The sequence below is a fragment of the Protopterus annectens genome, chromosome 3.part1 (assembly GCF_019279795.1).
Source record: "Protopterus annectens isolate FY-2018-M chromosome 3.part1, PAN1.0, whole genome shotgun sequence".
NCBI lineage: Eukaryota > Metazoa > Chordata > Ceratodontiformes > Protopteridae > Protopterus > Protopterus annectens.
The window spans coordinates 1,571,452,005-1,571,476,563 of record NC_056732.1 but is presented as its reverse complement, the minus strand read 5'-3'; the positions used below and the strand labels follow the sequence as shown (position 1 = coordinate 1,571,476,563).

General features: G+C 36.2%; 1 protein-coding gene across 1 annotated transcript in view; it reads left to right on the top strand.

Moving 5' to 3' along the window:
* Window positions 1-24,057, top strand: part of LOC122797811 (amiloride-sensitive amine oxidase [copper-containing]-like) — a 152,800-nt gene extending 128,743 nt beyond the window's left edge. Inside the window, exons 4-5 of the mRNA XM_044066333.1 lie at window positions 1,891-2,023; window positions 23,454-24,057. Of these exons, the coding sequence (XP_043922268.1) occupies window positions 1,891-2,023; window positions 23,454-23,729 (409 nt within the window). The 3' untranslated portion in view covers window positions 23,730-24,057. The remainder of the gene's footprint in view (window positions 1-1,890; window positions 2,024-23,453) is intronic.
* The last annotated feature ends 502 nt before the right edge of the window (window positions 24,058-24,559 follow it).

Sequence of the window (24,559 nt, the reverse complement as noted above, 5' to 3'; positions counted from 1 at the left end):
TACCTCTTGTGTTGTCACCATCTCTGGTTTCACATAATGTTCCTGTCTTTTTTTTTTTTTTTTTTGCTCTGTCCCTCATAAAAATTTTGATTTGCTGATAAATCATTCAGGATCACAGACAGTCAGTGACAGCAGATATTAGAGTTTCATACATTGTATTGTTCAGAAAATGCATGTTGATGCAAAACATGCTATTCTCTTAACTTTTTAAGTAAATTAGAGTAACTTTTAAAAATTGCTTCTGTTTCTGAACCTTTATTACATAATTATTTTTGTTTCTGGTTAGAATTATTGAGCAAAGAAGTTAAGAGTAATAGTATCTGGTGTCCTGCCAGTATTTATAAATCTCCCTGAAAGAGAAAAAACATCCATGAAGATCAGGAGTGTACTGTTAAATACAAAATAAGAGCAGAAATTATTTGCTCTTGGCTGCCAATCTCTAGCTCCTACTTGGTTTATGTTCATTTACTGATCACTGTTTTTTCCTAACATAGTAATATCATAACCCTGTTTAGGATAAAGTATATAATTGGAGTATGATTTTTTTCTCTTCTTTTCACAGTCAAAGATTATCAGGGACTCCCCACAGCCATGGATGGCATTGATGATTAATGCTGGAGATGTTGGGTTCAGTGGACAGAATGCCCACCAGCAGGATTTAACTAAGTCATGGGTACTATGTCAGTGGCAAAACATGAAATTAAATTATGAAGCTTGCTATTGCAAAACTGCAACCAGAAGTCTCTTTGAATTGTAAAGAAGAAATGGTGCTCCTTATGATTCTTCATCCTTTGAGTTATTATTACCTGCCTGGTGTATTATGTACAAGGGACTGCTGTTCTAGCTTTTGTTGGTTTGACAAATATGTGACAAAATACAAAAATAAGATAATTTGCTGCAGCTGGGTGCACTCCAGGTCTATGGGGCTTGCAGTGATCACAGGGTTCAATGGTGTCTAAAACTGGCTATGGAATGCACATATGAGTGAATGTTCATTTATGTGACAATAATGTGTTGATTTAATATTTTAAAATAGTGCAGAAAAGTAGGATTATGCAGGAAAGTGAACAACTGAAGAAGTATTCATGTGAAGATGTGCAAGATAATATTACAATGATTACTGTGTATGTACAAGTGTTCATGGCTAGAGGAACTGTATAACTTCTGTGTTGTACTCTTGCAGTGGTATGCATGAAGTGGGTAATTGTTGTTTAATGGTACTGTTAGGGGAAAGGGATTTTAATAATACAATGTGTAGGATTGGGTTAGGTGCTAGTTAAGGGTTAAGGTCAGGGTCAGCATACATGAATAAAGTGCTAAGAGGGTTGACGTCTCCCTGTCCCACCCTTATTTATGTATGCTAACCCTAATCCTACCTTTGTCCCTAACGCCAGCCTTATACACTACATTGCTTTACAGAAAACACTTTGCTTAATGGCAGTGTTGTGCAGACGGTGTCTTTTTTGGGTTTAGTGATGAGAATTTATTGAGATAGGCATTTTCTAAACAGAACAAATGTTCAATGTTTTTACTTTCACTGTTAGTAATGTTCAGAGTTGCATGCATTTGCTCTTTTATGGTCAGTTATTTGAGGTTCATTCTTTTGTGTATTCACTGTTTCCTGATATAATCCTATAGACAGAAAGATGGACAGATAAATTGATAGATATAGATGTAGATACAGATTAGATATAGGTATAGATACAGAGTGTGAGATAAGATTATGACTGGTTTTCTATGTTCTGCTGGCCAACTAATATGTTTTCCCAGATTTTGCTTGCCTAGTTCAAAGAGGTTTGCACAGACCTTATAACCTGATATTATTTTTTTATAGAGAGCTGCAAAAAGCCATTGTGTATTACTGTAGTCTCATGTTTATGCTTTTTTCAGGTATCACCTAGCTGTGACACATCACCATAACACTGAAGAGACAAGCAGTAGCATTTACAATCAAAATGACCCATGGGAACCTCCAGTCTACTTTGAGGACTACATTCACAACAATGAAAACATTGTTAACAAGGTAGGTACAGCAAGTTAAGATCTGTCAATATCTATTATGGTAAAAATATAATTCCAGTAGTAATTTACTTTGGTAGCAGTATACAGGTACAGGCCCAGATTACATTACAGGGTCACATTTAACTTCTAGTAATTTAAAAGTGTTCAGATAAGAGTGAAATAAATACTTCAAAATATTTTCTGAGTCTGATACAAGCATGCTGGCTAATCAGAAAACTAAAGGGCTTCCATAGTTTTAACATCTTATGATGTAATATTTGGAAATTGATGCAATCTCATAGCTTGGTTTATGACTGGTAGGGTAAGAGCTAAATACGCAGTTTACCAAATGTGAAAATTTCAGATCAGAGAAGTAACACTCTCTAGTCGCAGAGACTGGTATTATTTGCATTTTTACAATACTGCTAGTCTGTCAAAGTTGTTCGCTCTGAGAAATTGATGGGTAAAAATAACTTTTTATCATCTTGAGCAGTAACTTAAGCACAAAGCGTACTCAACTCAAATCCAAAAACTAGAAACAATACCAGCACTTACATAAAATCCATCTTAAATTTCTTTATTCAGACATGGGACTAGAGAGACAAACATCTGAGCCATCTGACTGCTATAAGAATTCTATTCCACGTTCTAGCTACACTATTGGAATAAAGACTGATCCCAGTAGCCCTTTGTGATTTGCAGATGGTAACCAGTTGTTTAGTATTTGGCCAAAGGGGATGACTTGGAAGATAGTATTGGAGTGAGGGTCTAATTGCTGGGCAGGCAGGTGGGGTTTGGATGATTTTGTGGGTTAAGGTGAGCAGGGTATAAGGTAAATGTTAAGGAAGCTTGAGCCAGTTAAGTAGTTTTAGTCCTAAACAGTGGTGAGTACAGTAATGTTTGTTGCAAGTAAATTTGGAAACTTTGTTATAGCACTGTTCAGGTTTAGAGCTCAGTGAGGCATGTAGTTTGGTCATGACAGGGGATTTATATAGGAGAGAGGGTAAGAGGTAAATGGAAGCTAGAGTTACTTTGGCAGAGTCTGTAAGGAAGTTCTTTACTCTATGTAGGATACCTAGCTTTTGATAGGTTTTCTTGATGCTGTTGTGCAAATCTAAATAAAATTTAAGATTCTCATGTCCAGTAGTTTTGTATGTTGGGTAACTTCATTCATGTCATTATTATAGGAAGAAATTTTAAACTTGTTTTTTTTCATAGAAATTGGATTTTGGAAAAGGGATAAGTAATTTAGTTTTTTTGGGATTTAGTAGCAGGTGATTATCCTCTAGCCAACTCTCATCAGGGTTAAAGGCTTCTTGAATAATTATCTGAAGATGTGTTGGGATGTCAGAGATGCATATTAGAGTAAAATCATCAGGGTATTGTATAAGGGAAGCTTGCTGATAGGATTTATGTAAGTTGTTAGTGAATATATTAAAGAGTAGAGGTCTAGAATGGAACCCTGTGGCACATCAGTATTGAAAGTAAGGAATGGAGAAAAAATGGAGGGCCATTTAACAGACTGATATCTATCGGTTAAGTAGTCATTAAACCATAGTAGTGTGGATTGTGATAGTCTAAAGGAAGACAGATGGTAGAGGAGTTTTTGTTGACAGACTAGATAAAAAGCTTTAGAGAGATCAAGAAATACAGAGGAAACAAGTTTGCCTTCATCTCTGGCTTTGTTAATAGTAACTTTGCAAGTTAATAAGGCTGTGGTAGTGTTATGAGTGGGACTTAAGGCATGCTGTGTTGGAGTCAGGAGCTTTTCTTGAAAAATATCTTGAAAACGTTGTTTGTGAATGCACTTCTCCAGAATTTGTGACAATGATGCAAGGCTGTCACATACAAGTACCTATAATACCAAACAAGTTGCCAGTAACACACACACACACACACACACACACACACACACACACACACACACACACACACACACACACACACACACACACACACACACACACACACACACACACACACACACACACACACACACACACACACACACCTCACATGGTAAAGACCAGATGAGGAGACTCACATATGCTGGTTCTGCTTACTTTATTAGTTGTAACTAGGACAGTTATTGCAATAGATCTGAAATTGGTTATATCAGATGAGGTTCCTCCTTTATTAAGGGGAATGATAAAGATTTTTTTCCATAGAGAAGGAGCATATAAGTCCTTCCTGGATCTCTCAGAAGTGACATAGGATAGGATCTGGAACTGGGAGCCAACTTGAGGTATTCTGCTGGTAGATTATCTACTGAAAAAGAAAAGGGTTTCAGTTTAAGAAGCATCAATTTGATATAAGAGGTCGAGTTAGGTTTTAGGGCGAAATCGGGGTGTTTGCTATCCGAGGTGAGGGCATGTCTAGATTGTTGGGTGAAAAAACTTTAGTAAAGACTTTAATGTTCTCTATATAATGAGTGTTAAACTGAGCAGCTATTTTGGAGAGAGTGTTATTTGGGGCAAGATTAGAAGTGCTGGATGTTCCAGGGTGGAGTATATTATTAATTAAAAAACAGATTTATTTTGGGTTGGAAGACTGATTTTATAAGGGGTTACTGAAGTAGATTTTCTTGTCTGTGATAATCTGTCTTTTAGTACAGTTATGTAGTTCTTTAAAGTGTTGTAGGTTTTTGAGGAGATCTATATTATAACCATTCTTTCCATGCTGTATCTCTTTCCTAAATTAGATGCCTGCTTTGAGTTGATAACCAAGGAGTACGGTTATTCTTTATTCTTAAAAAACACCAAATCCACAACTAGTAGTCAAAACAGAAGGGAAAAACGCAATGCCAAGATACAGGAAATACAGTAGTTTAATAAGAGCTTTCATTCTGAAATTACAGGACTTCATCATGTTTGAATTGGGTTTTATTATTATCTGATGAAGCGGACAAGTAAATGAGATGACAAGTAAATGAGATGCAAAGGTTAATAGGTATTTGCTAGGCTATTGATCTGTGCGGATCTTAAGGAGCTCAGCCTTACATTTTCGTTGTAGCTTTTACCCTTTATATTTTGCATAGCAGTAATCCAGAGGTGGGCAGAGCAAGGATATGTTGGGACATTTACTTGTTGCACTTCTACAAGATGGACATTAGTGCTAATTTGTGAGTTCATTTGTGTTTCCCATTCATGCATCCTAATTACATTTGACTAGAGTAAGAAAAGTACTTTGCTTTATGTGGAGTGGAAGGCAGTTGCATAGAAGATGTATTCTTTGTGATACATACCTGTCCCTCCAGAAAGTTATATTTATGTCGCATAAGAGATTGAGATCCCTTCAGGGGCTGTTCATTCCACCATTGGACTTGTGAATGTGTAATTGGTCTGCCAGGATAGGGTCTGTTGAGGTTCTATACACAAGGCTGAGGTCATGTCTAAGTAGTGTGTATGGTCTGCATAGTTTGTGTGATTTAGGCCCTTGATTTTTTTAGTGAAAAAGTATTGTGGTCACTTCAGCTGTGTCAAGTTTTGGACATATACATACTAAATGTGGCATTATATTTAATGATCACCTGATGAGAGCCAAGTGCAGTAGAATGATTATATTCCTGGATCTGCCTTTAGATAAAAGCTGGGCAAGGAAAAATGACCTCCTTGTAATAATAGATACATGGTGATCAAAGGATATCAACATAGGTTCCCAGACCCTAACTATGGGATTAACCTTGGGGGGAGGGTTGTGAGTGTGATAGTTATAAGGAAAGTCATGTTTGTCTAAGGTTACAATTATATATTTTTTAGTATTTAATTTTAGGCCATCATTTTATCACCGACTATCTGTATGAAAAAGGTCCTCGTGGAGGATTTTAGTATCCTCTGTGGAGTTTATTATGGCACTGAGTTTACAATTGTTTGCAGACTTGGTCAGGCATAAACCCTTAATATTTCTTTGACCTTCAAGAAGTAAATGCCAAAGAGGAATGGGCGAAGGACTGAACCCTGGCATAGGTAGGTACAGAGCAAGGAATATAAATGGAAGAATGAACAACTAACTAACTAAATAAATAATAGGTATAGCAGACATGCAAAAGAGAGACACCTGAAAACATTAAATAAAAGGAGTGTAAGTATAAACTGATGTGTCATATGACAGCTGCAGCCATGTAAATTGCATTGGAAAACAAAAGTACTTTTACCGCACAAGTAAATGGGCAAAGCTTCATATGAAAAACAAATCAAATGCATAAAGCTAGCATTACAGTAGCAAGCACAAAGCACCAAAGGACAATGAAGAGGTCACAGACAGTTGCTTTACACAGGAAGTAATTGTGCAGACATACCAAATATGACAGAAGAAGCAGGCCGAGTTGTTCATTCAAGACAAGAAAATGCTGGCAAATCCCAGAAATAGTTGTGCACTGAACTGCAACAAGTGAGCAAATAAATACATATTAGCAGGAAAGGGGAGGGGTTGGCATCATGCTTAAGGTCTTTACTTTACAGATACAAGGCACAGAGTTTGATTCTCACCTCTGATTGTTAGGTAGGCTTATAATAGTCTAAAGACTGATGGTCTAGTATTTACCTATGAAAGCAAAGTAGGAAATGTGGCACAAAGGATACAAGATAACATTTATAATGTCAGAACACTTTAAGAATTTCTCTGCAAAATAAATAATGTAAGCAAAACATGTTTAATTTGATCCATCATGGGGAATATGTTCCAGCTGAGCTGGAGGATGTAAGGAGAAGTGATACAACAAATGCTTTGTTGAAGGAAATAGGTAGAAGTCAAAGGATGAAGTAAATAAATGACTTTCTGCTAACCAAGCAAGCCCACTGGACACACAGCCACTTTTCAGAGGTAACCTAGAAGCACTGGTTATATGATGTGGTCAGAGTCACACAGCAGACAAATGAAAGATGCGAGAATCTAACCCAATATTATTGTATGATCAAGAACTAGTAGCATATTTTCTTAAGCCCTCACCAAACTGACAGAACCTAAGCATCTGCAATGCCAAATGAGTGATGAAATGGTAGGGCGACTAAGTGGAAGGGAGGTAGAACACACCAAAGCATTACTTAGTTTGAGATATGTGCTCAGCAAGTAAGTAGGAACAGGAAGTGGGGAATGTTACAGCCAAGGGTGATCAAGCACAAGTTAAGGATGGAGTACTCGGTGAGCTGGGAAGATAAAGACTAGAGAATAGCATTCACAGATATACATGAATAGTTCAAAAAGAAAAAAAAGCAATGTAAAAAAAACTATAGTAAAACTGCAGTATAATAAATAAATGGGTACACTATGATAAACTTAGGAATATACTGTATAGTAATCTACTGATAGGAAAATAATCTACTGGCAGGAGTATAAAGTAAAGTATCAGTAGGAATATAAAGTAATCTACTGGCAGCATACCAAAGAAAATAGTGTTTGGCAGAACTTGAGTTTAGAGGCTATTAAAAAATTCTCAAAAATTCAGCAGAAAACCACAGTGTAGGAGCAAATGCAGGAAAAGTCAAAACACCTACACACAGAGCAGTATCTTGGTTTGCTAAGTAAGGACAAAATTGTACACTTGAAAAAAATAAAGATTAGGGCAAAATAACAAATCAGTGCAGAACAGAAAAAAATAAATTCATATTAGATGTGACGACTACTACAGCAAGGCTAGCCACCTGACAGTGTAAACATTGGCTATAGGTGATAGCCACTGTTAATGTGACATCCTGCTAGCTTGTACAAAATGAGAAAAGAGGAGGGTTATACTGGTGAAGAGTAAAATTTAACAACTGGTCTATTATCGATAGAGAAAGAATGATAGGTGTACAGCACAAAGGGGAAAGAGTAAAAAGAATGCAGAAAAATATTAACAGAGAAGAGACAAAAAAGGTAGCAGGAGGAAGGGATGTTGAATCAGAGTAGGTGATATACTCAGTCAATACACAGGAGCAGAGTAGGCTGGTAAGAGGTCTGCTCAGTCAATACACAGGAGCAGAGTAGGCTGGTAAGAGGTCTGTTTCAATGGGTGACACATAGTAACACAGCAGTGTATTTGCTACAAGTACATTTGGAAAGTGCTATCAGATTCTGTCTTGTACCCAGAAGTACTACAAACTACATCGAGCCACATGACCCACTCAGCCTTGCACTTAACTAACTGACCAGTCAAACCCCACAGGAATGAAAGAAGTGCTATACCTATGGGCTAAATGCAATAGCTAGGTGGTGAAGCTAATAAGGACAGCGATATAAGGAATGAGATCATAAGATGAGACAGAGAAGGTCTTGTGAAATTAAATACATTTATTTAGTGAGCAATACAGCTCATAAAGGAGAGCAATAGTCATGTTACACGAGACTCAGAGAAACACAGATGGAGCGAAAGCAATGAAAGAAGAGAAGACGGATGAGGAAAAGTTTGCAAGAAGCCTGAGATGAAAAGAAATAAAAGGAAATAAATGTGACAGAAAGTGAAAGAAAACTAATTTGGAGCAGCTCTGAAAATTGTAGAAGCACAAAACTTTGGTGAAATGTCATTTGAGAAGAACAGATTTTTATTTTATTTTATTTTATTTTACATTTGTTGACCAGGATAGTCTGACTGGATATATATCCGTTTTCAGCGGACGCTCGGGGAGAAAAGCTCCAAACTTACAAACAGATAAAGACAAGCAAGTTACAGTATATGCAAAAATATATTGTATTAACATACAAGTTACAGTCTCACATTTCATCCCTATGAAGAATACAGTTTCTGTTCAGAAATATATACAAATATGTTACAGTTTCTCTTATCAAACCTATAGGTGCAGCTATATACAGAGTATCTGCAGGGATGTTACAGTTTCTCTTTTCAAACCTTTTATTGTAAGAGGTAAGTTGCTGAGAATAAAAAAATGTAGGAATATGGAAGTAGATTAGGCTTTAGTCAGGGTTAGAGCAGACAATCCATTTTAGATGAGTCTGGTACTTTACTGGTCATCTTTTTTTTTTTTTTTTTTTTTTGCTGTGACATTTGAAATTTGGCTAAAGACATTACAGTTTCTGGTAGCTGGCTAACAGGATGAGGTGCAACTTGGGCAAGAAGGCATCTAGTACCAACACAATTAAGCTTTGTTTAGATATACCAGCCTCATTTCATAGGGAGAGCAAGTCCTGAATACAGACCGGATATGATAGTTTTAAGAAGTGGCATAGACACTATAGAAACCAACCAGGGATGATGGAGCTAGTGGCCAAGTTCAACTTGCTCAACAGGGGTCAGGGAAGATAGCCTGACCCACTGCATTTCTCACAGCTAGAAGAGGTGGAAGTCTCAGTATGCAACTTTCTTGTCTAAGATGTCCTCAGATACCAAGCTGCATATGCACAGTAGATGCTACTATAGACATGCATCGGAGGATGCATGAATCTCAGGGAGCATTGTAGGATCATGAGCATTTCATACGGATGCAAAAAATTATTCACCCTTCTAGGGCTACCCGGATGAAAACCCATCATCTGAAACTGATTGCCAAAATATGAAATTACTAGACTTCACCTTTGCAGAGACATGTATCCTCATAAATGACAGATGTGGATGGGTTGCTGTTGGGTACAAGAAGACAGCAGAGGAAGGAAAGACTGAATGGGTGGCAGTATGGAAAAGGGGTACAAATGATCAGCAGGCAGTGGTAGTGAAGAATGACTAACAAGTTTTGTTTAGGCATCATTTAAAAGGTCAATGTGAAGGGTGGGACTCTTGGATTAATCCCAGGAATGTGGTTTTCAACCTCATGGATTTTCAGATACAAATGTACCTGCTCCATCAACAGTGTCTTTCTTCATTTATCACTTCATATCGACTATTCTCGCTTGACTGTTTAGCACCAATACCTCTGGAGGATTACTATGGAGAGATGGAGATATGCTCTAGAGAGAAGAGGAATGAAGGTCAGCAGGACTAAGACAGAATATATGTGTGTGAATGAGAAGGAGGATAGAGGAATGGTGAGGATGCAAGGAGTAGAGGTGGCAAAGGTGGATGAGTTTAAATACTTGGAGTCAATAGTTCAGAGTAACGGTGAGTGTGAAAGAGAGGTGAAGAAGAGAGTACAGGCAGGATGGAGTGGGTGGAGAAGAGTGTCAGGAGTGATTTGTGACAGACGAGTACCTGTAAGAGTGAAAGGGAAGGTCTACAAGAGGGCAGTGAGACCAGCTATGTTATATGGGTTGGAGACAGTGGTATTGACAAAAAGGCAGGAGTTTGAGCTGGATGTGGCAGAATTAAAGATGTTAAGATTTGCACTGGGTGTGATGAGGGTGGACAGGATTAGGAATAAGTATATTAGAGGGTCAGCCCAGGTTGCAAGGTTTGGAGACAAAGCCAGAGAGGCACAATTACATTGGTTTGGACATGTGCTGAGGAGGGATGCTGAGTATATTGGGGAAAAAGATGCTAAGGATGAAGCTACCAGGTAACAGGAAAAGAGGAAGGCCTAAGATAAGGTTTATGGATGTGGTGAGAGAGGACATGCAGGTGGTTAGTGTGACAGAGCAAGATGCAGAGGACAGGAAGAAATGGAAACAGGTGATCTGCTGTGGCGACCCCTAATGGGAACAGCCGAAAGAAGATGATGACCTCTGGAGGATTGCTATCATAACATTGAGGCACACTGCATCAGTTTTGTATTACTGATGCTGAAAATACCAAAGACAGTATATGCTAAAAAGTATATAGTTGAAAGTCAAATGAGTGACTGCATGATATTTTCGCCCATGTACTTTTGGTAAAGCGTGGGGTTACTTAATTGATCAGTATGCCCTACTGTAACAATATACTGAACTCATGACCATGTATACGGAATATGTCGTAGTCTTGTAGGCATTCCACTATATACATTTGGCATCATCATTTAAAGGGTAGTGTATATTAAATCTGTGTGTGTATATAAAATAATATTAAATGGTCGTGCAACCAACAGTATGACAATCCCCAACTATAATGTATATGTACCAATGTCAATGAAGGAGTTACAAGTATTATCTTTGTTGTAGTTGTTGCAGGAAAGGATACCCGATAGAACTTAATATTAGTATCGCATAATTTGCATTTCATTTTTAAGGTAAGGATGCTGTCACTTTCACATGTTCCTATGGAAGTGGGTGGATGTGTGAACAAGCACCATGGATCATGTTGTCCTTGTACACCCAATGAATGAATTGTATGTGTTTACATAAAGTATTGTAGTTTAAAAGCATTGTAACTACATATTCCATGTGCAGATCCTGAGTGGTAACTATAATGTTCAGTTAGCATAACAATGGAGTCACCTCAAAGTATAATTACCCAGTGTTATAGGATCAGCTTACACTGCAGGGTCATCTTAAAAGGGTGAATCCCCTCTAATTATAGACAGCTACATATATCATTTAGACAAAAAAACGATGATAAGAGTACTGGTGTTGCACAAAGAAAAGTGTGGAAACATGCAAATGTAGATGTGTAATGTTGGAGGTCTAGCAAGGTGGATTATTAATGAAGTTTGTAAATCATCATCATGAGTCAGACCTTGTGACACCTTCTATGTATGCTACTAGAGATGCACTAAATGGATGCTCTTCCACCAAAGTAGATAAACCTTGCTAAATAGTTACTAAAATGCCAGCAAGTACATCCAGCTAAGTGGCCATTCACTTGTCTGATACAAAAGCTTTAAAACAAACAGTACTATGGGTAAGACAAACAAGAAGGGGAATTCAGAAAAACAGATCCAAAATATCGCGAAATTAACACAGACATGTTTCTAATTATCTGAACATTTTACAATAAAGCACAGAGGTGGCAATGACTGTAGTCAAATTACTAACAGTGTTGTCATCATTACTACAATAAATAATATAATCAGTATGTGTTAGTCTCACTTTGTGATGGCAGATGACACATTTCCAATATTAATATAAGATTGTAAGCAGATACACATATTGCATAGTAGTATTAAAAGTAGAAAACGTTGTTCTACTAGTTTAAGTTATTTTGCTACCAAAATCAGTCATGCTGACACTTTTGGTGTACACTGCATGACATTTTTGATGAAAATAAGTTATCATTCTCTTCATCAGTAACTTTATTGGACTCCTGAAAAAGGAGCTGTGAATAGCTTTAAGAAAAAATTAATACTGCTTCCAAAGGATGTTGGCTTTATTTATATCAATCTGTGTGACAGCACGTGCAAAAACTGCATTTAGCTACACGCTTTGGAAATAATAGCAAGGAGTCATCAGCCACCATTCCTACACTCTTTGAAGTGTCATTCTGGAACCACTAGGATAATTCAGTGTCAGGTTTTCCAAGAAGCCAAAACATTGTTGAAGCTTGGCAGACAAAAATATGCATATGCAGTGTTCTTTGAGCTCTGCAACTTGAGAAAAATCATATAGTCAACTTAAGAAATAAAATTCTTGCTGTATGCCTCCATCACAAAAAGACAGTGACTGGCATATAGAGAGAACTCATTCCAAAGATGACTGTCTCAGAGGACTAAATTTACACCGCGTGGATTTGTGCAGTGTTGGTCACCACTGCTTATTATACATGGGTTTCACATCTTCACATGTACTATGAACTGTATGACATGCCATTTAAAAGATTGATGCAAGTTTTGTGTGTTATCACATTGTGAAGGAATACATGCACATTTCTTACAGCTTTAATGCATAGGTTGACCACAGTACTTTATAGCTTCATATTTTAATAATAAATAAATAAATAAAATTTTCTTACTAGGCTGTTGATTTGTGAGGTTCATTAAAAGCCTAGCCTTACATTCTCATGGTAGTTTTTAACCTTTATATGTTGTGCATAAATAATCAAGAACAGGAAGAACAAGAATATGTTGGAACATTACTTACTGCCATTTTCCATAGGGGTCATGGGTGCTAAGCCAGGGTCAATTTATGTTTTCCCATCCAGTCATCCAAATTTCATGTGAATAGAGTAAGAAAAGTACTTTACTTTATGCTGACTGGAAGGTGATTACACAGGAAGTGTATTCTCTGATGCATAACTGTCTGTTCAACATGTCCCATTTATGTTGCAAAAGAGGTTGAGGTAAATTGATTGGGTGTTTCTGCTACCACTGTAACTGGCCTGGCAAGATAAGGTCTGTCAAAGCTCTATATGCAAGGCAGGAGTCATCTTTTAGTAGCCTGTATGATACCACCATGAAGGACAAAGCTTTGAGACAGTCTGCATAGTTTTTTATGATTTTGGACATTGATTGTTTTAGTGAGAAAGCAGTGAAGTTGTTCCAGTTGTGCCAAGTGTTAGTAGAGGTACAGGCCAAAGGGGGCATTGTACTCAATGACTGGCTTAGTGAGAGATAGTAGAGTGGAATGATTACATACCTGGACCCCTGCCTCATACCTTAAGATATAAGCTATGTAATAAAAAATGACTTTGTTATAATAGTTGATATGTGATTATCAAAGGACAGTTCATTGTTGAAAGAGGACCCAGACCCCTAACTATGGATCAACTTTCAGAGATGTCTTGTCAATGTGATAGTTACAAGGATGGTCCTTCTTACCAAAAGATGCTATTATAAATTTATTGGCAAATAGTTTTAGTCTATGGTTTTGACTCCAGCTATTTGTTTGAGGAAGGTCATCTTGGAGGATTTTGCTGTCCTCTGTGGGGTTTACGATGTCTCCAGGTTTACAGACATCTGCAAACTTAGCTGTAGACCCTTTACATTTACTTTGACTGTTGAGAAATAAACACCAAAGACTGGTGGCTGAAGAACTGAATCCAGTGGTATACCTCTAGTGACAGGTCTTTTGTACAAAGTATGCTTCCCACCTTAATTTTCTAGGTTCTATTTGTGAGCCAGTTTGCTTTACAATGAGTTACATAAAGGTTTGCATTTAACTTTGAGAGTATATCTAGGATGCTTGAATGTGGTGATGGGGTCAAACACCTTTGCTAGGTTTAGATATGTGGTGTGTACTGATTTGCCCTCATCCATTGATTCAGTAACTTTCTCAACAAAGAAGGCAAGAGTTTGTAGCTGGTCTATGTCCTTATTTATAAATTCCATAATGATCCTTTCCGCAGCTTTACAGATGAAACTGTTCAGGCTTATGGGCCAATAATTACTTGAATCAACTGACATCCCACCCACATGCAGGGGGATGACTGTTGCTGTCCTCCATTCATTCTGCACAAAACCTGCTTGGAGGCTGATACTGAATAGCCTCTGAAGTAGAGGGTGGACTGACAAGGCCTGTATCAGGCTGAACAGTAGGCACCCTGGTATGTCATCTGACCCCATGGAAGTAGTGTTTTTGACCTTGGATAGAGTATTGAAGACTTGCTCTTGGGAGATTTGTGTGGGAGGTTTAGATGCAGGTATGTGATTTTTGAATATAGGAGGGGAAAGGGGGTTGAAGTGTGAGCTAAATTTGTCCACTAGTAGGTTGGCTTAGCCCTCTGGATCCAGGTATGTGATATCATCTGCTATTAGCTCTGCACAATGCTATGAATTGTTTCAGAGGTTTCTAACATTGTTAAAGAAGAATTTGTGGTTATCCTTCACTTCTGTGGCTATTTTCACCTCATATCTGGCTTTGGTTGATTTGATCATAGCCCTAACTTCACTGTTAAGTTTAGCAATTGTGTTTTTAGCATCATAAGAGTTAAATTTATTTTTAGTGCTATGTTTTTCTTTTCTTTTATTATAGAGCATATTTTTATTTGGGTTCCACCATAGACATTTATTTTTAAGATTTGGCATTAGAGACAGATGTATCTGTGCAGCTGTTTACATGTGCATAGAATTTAGCAGTTCATGATTCCACTTAACTGTAGGGTCATCATCTTAGACATTTGAATATAGTCAAGTTATGACTCAAATTAGTCTTCTTATAATCTCTGAATACTGAGGTTTTTGATAATGCTTGTGGCTTCAGTCTTATGGTGAATATGACTGATTGTTGGTCTTATCTGGTCAGGGAGATAGTAACAATTCATGGGGGGCAAAGTTTTCCCATACTGGTTACGGGCAAGTCCAAGATTTTATTGCCTCTCATTGCGGTAAGGACTAGCTGGTCCAGAGAGTTTCATCAACACCAAGAGAAAATTACAAACAGAAGTGCACAGTGGCAACATTTGTAACAAATTAACAGAGTCTCAGTGCCATTAAAAGGAAAAATTACATTCTGCATTCTCTACTTCATGGTGCTCTTAATCAATGTCTTTATATATTCTGCACACTAACACCACCTGCAATTAGCAATTTTCTCATTTTTGCTTTTCTGCAACATATTACCTACAAGCATGCATATCAAAATACAACAGCTTGATTGCACTGTATAAATGCATAGTCCATATTCTGACAGACTTGATTGCACTGAGCAGATGGTGGTGACATAAGCTTAAAAAACGTGAATGCCGAAATGCAGTAAAATTCACTAATTAAGCATTTTCAACATTCTGGTCTTTGGACAGAGGTAACCCTCCTAGATACCTCTGTTTTACTCATAACTGATTCTGTTGAAATTTGTCCCCGATTGGTTGAGAGGTCTGTCTGGGTCCTATGTGCCAAGCTTATTTAATACCTCAGTGATGGTCTACCCTATTACTATTCTTTGACAAATAAACTATAAGTAAAGGTAGCTATTTGTGTACATGATCTTGTATGAATTTTAAATAACTAGTACAGTGTCAAAAAAAAGTTAGAAATTAGAACTTAGCGACTGGGTGGAAGGGAACTTAATATGCTTACAACAAACTTTATGTACTAAAGTCTTAGCTTATTTAAAGAAAAGGCAGTATGTTACCATGTAATGAAATTAAATGATTTACACTGAAGGAACATTTAGTTTTCTCAGAAATGCTTTGTTTTGCTTTTTACTGAAGGATTCCACACACTATATGCAGGTTAATACTATGTTGTCCCTAGGAAAAAGCTACTTCATTCTAATGTTGCCTACTTAAAAATCATTGTTTTAATTTTATTACAAATTAAAGACTGAAACATATATCACATCTCAAGTATGAAGTGAAAACTAAATTTAAAGCAATGTCGACAAATCCCAGCTTATAAGACATCATTTTGCAGTGTCATCGTGATATTATTACAAAACCTGAGGCAACCCTAAAATGTTTTTACCTTTCCCCAGCACTGCCCTTGTTTGACATTTTCAACTTCACTATATATGCATACATACACAGGCAGACAGACACAGACATATATATGTATGTTCTAACACACACACACACACACACACACACACACACACACACACACACACACACACACACACACACACACACACACATATACCTGCGTGTGTGTGTGTGTTTTATATATATATATATATATATATATATATATATATATATATATGTATACACGGGTCTACTTCTAAATTTCAAAGTTTCAAAGCTTCAAATTTGTTATGGTCAACATCATAAGATCAAAGTTTTGAAATAAATGGAGATCACCCTACAGAGTGGAATGGTATATTTACCATTTTCCTTGCTGTAGTGTGATCTTGAAGTTGGCATATTTAATTAGCAGGGGATGTGGGGGTGCGGGGGGGGGGTTGCTTGATTTTTTTGTTTTTATTTTTATTTTATTTATATTTCACAGTTTTGAAACTTCGATCTTATGGTCTTGACCATAAGGAATTTGAAGTTTTGAAGTTTCGAAATTTGGAAGTAGACCTATACATATATATATATATATATATATATATATATATATATATATATATATATATATATATATATATATATATATATATATACATATGTGTGTGCGTGTGTGTATCTACATATATATATGTGTGTAAATACACTATATATATATATATATATATATATATATATATATATATATATATATATATACATATATCTGTATCTACAAATATCTATATATATATATATATATATATATATATATATATATATATATATATATATATATTTAAAGAGAGAGAGAGAGAGATGAGAGAGGAAAGATTTTATATATATAATCTATCTATTGAGCTCTATACATATCTAGAAAAGTGATTCCACTTTTTAATTACATTCAAAACTCTGGTCCTGTTTCTCATTAGACCATGGTTTTGCCATTTAGCTTTATCAATACTGTGAGACATAAAATCAATCCATTTAAATTGTAAATTATATTTGCATGTCTACAGCTATCAACCAATGAGAACAAAGCCATCAGCATTATGCAGCAACAATAAAAAGTTCATAGGTTTATAGGGAATTACTATGCTAATGACCCTAAATGGCCTTTTTAGGCCTAGCCACACTTCCCAAGTGTATTGAACAGGTTATAATACTACTTAATTTATAGGAGTAATAGAAGGCAGACAGGTAGAAAATGTTGATCACTCATCCACTGATCTCAAGTTATGCTTGAATAAATGCAGGGAGGAACTCTAGTTCACATGGATGGGGAGCTTGTTCCAGAGAAGCAGTAACCTTTGAGACATAGTCTTGTTCTTCCAACATGTTTTATTTATGTTGTAAAAGAGGTTTAGGTTCCTAGATTAGTTTGGGGGGTTGGTATAATGGTTAAAATGTTTATCTTACAGTCAAAAGTTACAGGGTTTTATTTTCACTTTTGGAAGGAAAGTTAGCTAGGTTTAAAATGGCTCACAAGGGCAGGTAGCCTAGAACTTATCTATAAACATATAATGAGGCCAGAGTACAATCGATCAATCACACCCTTGGGCCTGTATGCCACACCCTTGCTTATAAGTTGCGCAACACAGAATGATTTCCTTACTATAGAAGACACATGATGTGGTCACACTTGTTGCTATCACTGTTGGCTCACAGTAGTCCACTTTTATTTTTGTGAATGCGTTGAGTGGTACTATGTACACATACACAGGTAAAGTATTTTTGTTTGGAATGAAGGGGAGAAAGTTAGTGTGTTCAAAAGATAATTTTTACAGCATCAGATACATCAAAACATATGAGATTAAGAAGATCATAGCTTGTAATACTCATAGGGTGGTGTACATTGCTAAATGCATTGTAGGACATTCTTAATTGGTCAGATATCCTCTACTTGGACGCAATGAATTGCTATACATTTGGGTTATCAAGTGCAAACATGAGTGAAGTTGTGTTTAGAAACATATTAATTCATGACAATGAGCTTTTCTTTTGTATATCATCAGCATATAATGTTATCAAATGCATGTATGTCGATATTAGTATATGAACTTTTTGAAACCATTGCTGGTGCGTTATCTCCTAGCATAGTGTCAATGATTCAGTGATGCCATGTTGTCCATTTTTTCAGATGGTGTTGTCACTGCTGGTGCATTGTCTGGTAGCATGCCAGCAGAGCTTCATTATTACTGTACTTTGCATTTTCATTTATTGTTTTGGAGTTGTGGAGTTAGTATGAGTGTATATAATCACATACACACACACACACACACACACACACACACACACACACACACACACACACACACAAAAATATATATATATATATATATATATATATATATATATCTATATATATATCTGTGTGTGTGTGTGTGTGTGTGTGGGCCTACTTTTACTCACCAAATTCACACTTCTTCAAATCGTAGTTGGCCGACTCTACTTCAGTGAAAGAGCATCCCACTGAAAACAAGGACTACTGAACTTCTTTCCCTGGGAAATGAGCCCCTTGACCACCGTGGTGAACTTTGTCCTTTTCCCTAGTGTAGTGCATCTCGGAGATGGTATAGTTAGATAGAGGGGTGTGAGGGGTGTAAGGAAATTGAATTTGAAATATATCCTAAGTGACGTTAATTCACCACATGAAGAAAATGAAATAAAAATAAGTGTTTATAAGCCTCTTTTAAATTACACTTGTGTATTTTCTATTTTCTGTGAATTTGAGTTTAATAATTTAATGAATGGGAAACCCAAACACAAAATGTTCAACTTAGATCTGAATGAACAGGCAGCCCTTAAGCATCTGTGCCAATACAAGGATTTAATATATATGAAAGCTGACAAAGGGTGCGGTATTATTGTAGTTAAACAGTATAATTATGTCAAAGAGATGGATTTCCTGTTGTTGAACAGAAAGCACTATCAGATTGCCAGCAAACATTATGTTATAATTCACTAGATCAGGAGTTGTTTGGGTTGTTTAATCAGGGGTACATTAAATTAAGCATATATGAATTTTTAATGGTTGATCAGCCAGAATTTGGGAAGATTTTTGGGATTCCAAAAATCCATAAGAATAAAGAAGGACCCCATATAGACCAATTGTTTCTTCCCCAAGAAACAAAACAGTACGTATTTCAGTATTTCTAGATCACTTACTTAACCCTATAGTATAAGCCAGTAAATATCTTATTAAGGATTCTTGGTCCTTTTTGAACAGTTTAAGGGAATATAAATTTACAGGCGGGGAGACTATGCTTGCCACAATAGATGTGAATTTGTTATAGATGACCATTGACCAAGAAGAAGGTTTACAGTTTATAAGAATGCATCTTGAAAATTATGGGCAAATGGAACAGGTTGATATTAATGTTATAATAGTGATGATGGATATGGTACTTAAAAATAATTTATTTTTATTTAACTATCACAGTTACCAACTAATTAACTGGATTGGCCATGATGGCCAAAGTTGCCCCAGCTTTTGTTGATCTTGTTATGTGTTGGTGGAAATAAAGTTTACTTAAGCATGTTCCTTCATTCCAATATGTGAAATACTATGAGAAATACTTTGATTATTTGGTTTTTATTTGGTGAAATAACAAACAATTATTTTATGAATTTGTTGATCAACTCAATAACAGTGTCCCTTGGTTAAACTTTACTATTAGTGAAATTGGTTCTATTATTAGTTATTTAGACATTATAGTTACTATGGATTCTGAAAATTGTAAGTTTGACAGTGGTTTGCATAGGAAGGAGAATTTTACAAACAATTATCTCCACTATAGTAGCCACCATCCAAAAAAGATGAAACTGAACATTTTCCATGAACAAGTTATTAGGTTATGTCTATTGATTAGTAATGAAAATTAATTATATAAGAAAGCTGAAGTTTTAATCAGTTTCTTTATAAAAAGAGGCTACCCTATTGAAGAGTTTCACAACATTTAAAATGAAGTCTTTAGTAAAAGAGATACTACATCTCCTTCAATTTTGGCTAAGGGAATTTTGATAAAACAGTCAAATTATGTTAGTGTGAATGATGAAATGAGGTGTGCTACAAGTTCTGCTTATAATAGATAGTTCAGAAATTATTAATATTGTTAAAAGTAATTGGAAGATTGTTCTAGGGTATCCAGATCTTACTAAAGTTATAGGTGAATGTCCACAGTTTGTGTTTAAAAAAGTTGTAAATTATTACTTGAACAGGATTTGATTAGAGCGTTTAGATTTGGTAGCAGAACAGTCAGTACTTTTGCATGTACCAACTGTAAGCAATGTTGATGTATAACAAAGGTTAGTTTCATCACTTTTGAACATATTGGGATTGTTTTTGAGGTCAAAACGAGATTTAATTGCCACAGTAGTGATGTTTATGTGGCTGCCATTAAGATTACATTTTTTCCAATGCCCTGGCCAAGCACAGTGTAGAATGTTCAGGATTTAAAAAGTTTCATTTCACTGTGCTTGAACAAATGATGATAGAGAAGTTTGTTTCTAGCTGTAAGAATGTGCTACAAGTAAAATAATACAAATGGCAATTATTTTTGAGGGCTGACCAAGCACCAATGTTAAATGGAAATTTAAATCTGGAATGTTTGTTGCAATTTAAAGTTACATGATTGTCTTAAATATTATAAAACAGTATTAGCAAATATGTTTTTATTATTAGCATTTTTGTATTTATTTATGGGAGATATAGTATATGACTTTAAGCACTTTTAGCAGGCTTAGCATGTTTCTTTAAAAAGAAGTGATGTTTTAAAAGGAAGTGATGTTAAAAAAGTTATGGAAGTGATGCTTTAAAGGAAGTGATGTAACATTTTGAAGGGCTATTTAAATGTGGAGGTTTTCATGCCTGTTTTTTCTGAAGACGTTCCACTTTATTGAAAAGGAATGAAAGCACTAAAATGATCGTGTGGTTCGATACTGGGGATCTGAGCCATTGTGCAACAGTTTTTTTGTTTTAAGTTTAGTGTTCTTTGCCTAGTGGTTTTAAGTGGTGTATATATATATATATATATATATATATATATATATATATATATATATATATTTTATTTTTTATTTTTTTTTGAAGAATGCCAGCATTGGAAGACCATTGTACAGTGAGGATCAGGAACTTGCCCTTTCCCCACTTTATTGCAATCTTAGAGTTGGTATATATAATTATCATGTGGTGTTGAGGTGCAGGGGGCTTGTCCTCCTGCAAAAATTATGCTTTCTTTGTGTTATTTTTTTTTAAGTTTTGCATGTGCCAAGATCTCAGAGCATGCTTGATTGGATTTCATTGTGCATCCATCCATCCACAGCCCTTTTTTTCCTATTTTTTGCATATGGGGTAGGGATGTTACTTCACCAGTGGCAATCATCTAGACCCAAGGTTTACACTGCCAGGTGGCTAGCCTTGCCATGGTGTCATGCTGCACACTGGTACACACACTCACACCTATGGCCAATTTAGAGTGTCTAATCCATCAACAACATGTCTTTGACACGTGGGAGGAAACCGGAGCACCAGGTGGAAACCCACATGAACACAGGGAGGACATGCAGACTCTGAATAGAAGGCAACCACCTAACAATGAATAAACCTTTAAAATGCCATGGAAAAACAATGAATAAGCATTATCCATCCATATATTAAATATTACTAAAACCAATATTGTAATTTTGAGCTGCATAGCTTTTTGTACCTCCACAAATATATCCCGCTATAATGTATCTGTAAGCAGCAATACATGAGCTCTATGAATGAGTGCCTTACAAGTCTTGAGTGTGCAGAAATTATACATATGTTCAGACAACTCAGCATTTGTACTGTACTTATGAAATAGAATGCTTTGTTTCACAGTCATATTTTTCAGGAGAGTACTAATTTTGAGGTGTACATTGAGCACATTTCATACATCCCTGTTATCAAATCATATTGTATTGGTTCCTGTGTGCAGTTCATAAGTCCCTTTTTCTGACGCTCTCTCCAATACACATATGCACACACAAATGCATATATATATGCATATACCATAGATACACGTAGGTAGATGTATGCATATATTTGTCACATGTTATGTGTGTTCATGTGTTTGTGTATTATGCATCAGTAGGTAAAATGGTAAATCAACTTCAAATTCAGATTTAAGTGCATATTTGCAAGGCACTGTAACAAATAAAATATACCTAAAACATTAACTAATAAATTAAAACAGCTACAGATAGAAATGCATAATACATCTAAATTGTCCTTAGATGTACACACAGTTTGTAATTTGAGCAAGCACGTGCGCATGCGCGCACATGTGTGTGTGTGTGTGTGTGTGTGTGTGTGTGTGTGTGTGTGTGTGTGCGCGAGTGTGTGTGTGCATGCGTATGTGTGTGCGCATGCGCTTGTGTGTGTGTGTGTGTGTGTGTGTGTGCATGTGAGCACGAGTGTGTGTGTGCACGCGCATGTGTGCTCACATGCATGCATGTGTGTGTGTGTGTGTGTGTGTGTGTGTGTGTGTGTGTGTGTGTGTGTGTGTGTGTGTGTGTGTGTGTGTGTGTGTGTGTGTGTGTGTGTGTGTGTGTGTGTGTGTGTGTGTGTGTGTGTGTGTGTGCGTGTGCGGTTTGTGATGTGTGTGTGTGTGTGTGTGTGTGTGTGTGTGTGTGTGTGTGCATGTGTTCTGCTACAGATCAATATCCTGCTTACATGTTTACAGTGGCTGTGCCTTATACCGGTTGTTTGCTGGGTTAGGCGTTTGCTGTACCATGACTTTGAATATGATAATGTGGATACTGTAGACTAAATTAATTAATTAACAAGATTTAAAAAGAAAAAACATAAATAAGTCCTCTGTTGTCATGTCTGCCACTGTACGTTATGGTTTCTTGTGACTGTTTTAGCAAAGAAACTAAATTTGCCCTGTAGCATAATGGATACTTTACTAAGGCACACTGAATGTGCATCTCATTTATATAATTCCTTTCAAAATAATCATGTACTGAAGCTGGATTATGCCCCTTTTGGTATGTGCAAAGAGTAGGAAAAATTGAGTATGAGGTATATTTTCCGTCAAAATCCATACATTTCTTCTACCTGGAAGCCAAACAATGGTTGAAGGACTCCAGGTGTCATTCTGCAATGATATCTCCTCACATACCAATTTTGATTTAAACAGATAAGTTAAAATGATTTTTCAAACTCTGCAAACCAAGGCTGAAAGTAGCTGCAGCAGAAAGCGATATTTTGCATAATGCGAGTGAAAGGTGAAGAATAAAATGTCTGAATTACAGTTTTATCTTTCTTCTCCTTTTCACTTTATAGGACTTGGTAGCCTGGGTCACAGTTGGCTTCTTACACATCCCTCATTCAGAAGACATACCGAATACTGCTACCCCTGCAAATGCTGTGGGATTCTTCTTACGGCCTTTTAACTTTTTTGATGAAGATCCTTCGATGGCATCACAAAGCACAGTTATTGTTCGACCCAAGAATGATGACTTCTCTGAGGTGGATATTCAGCGCTGGACCCCTGCAGTGGTTGGAAAGTGTGTTTCTGACAGTCCATTTCACTACAATGGGACGTACAGCAGTGATTGAACAGGACACTGTTAATGTGACTAAATATTAGTCTAAGCAGTTTTCTAGCCATTTGGCCTTGTAAATGTTTTTTTTTTTTGTATAACCATTTCTGTGTTCCCTCATATGAACTGTAAAATGGGTGTTTTAAAGTTTAAAATGGAGATGTTTGAATAGTGTGCTTGTTACACTTTATGTTTTTCTTGTTGTACTATTTCTGCCTTTTTTGTAGAGGAAAGGACCTGGAAATTATGCATCTTAAATGATGCCCCAGGTGCAAAAGAAAGAGTTGATTTGAACATTAAAATAAGCTATATTGTGTCGCAGTTAAAATAATGTAAAGATCTAGTTTTCCTCAGTATTAATAAAACTAAGACATTAATTTTTACTTTTTATTATTACTTTTTAAAAATATCTGAGGTACACATACAGCAAAGAGATGATTGTAATTGAAGCATGCTGTTCTAAGCTGTAGCACTTTTGAACTTGTTCTCACTGAAACAGATTGTCTTCATACATTTTAATTTTAGAAAGAATTGTTTTGTCTGCATTTCTTTTGACAAGTAATATGATGGAACTGGTGAGTATATGATATTCAGCAATACTTGAAAATCACAATTTTTGTCCCAGATGGAGATGGATTCATTCACTATAAACATACAACACGTGTATGCTAAAACAAGATATGCAGAGAAGAGCAGATCGATGTGCTTTTATGAGATTTGTTGTATCTGTAAGTTTATAAGCACATCTAAGTACTGACTGATGACTATCCAGCAATAATGCATGAGACACTGCCCAGCACTCAAACATTTTATTTATTTTATTTTACATTTGTTAACCGGGGGTGT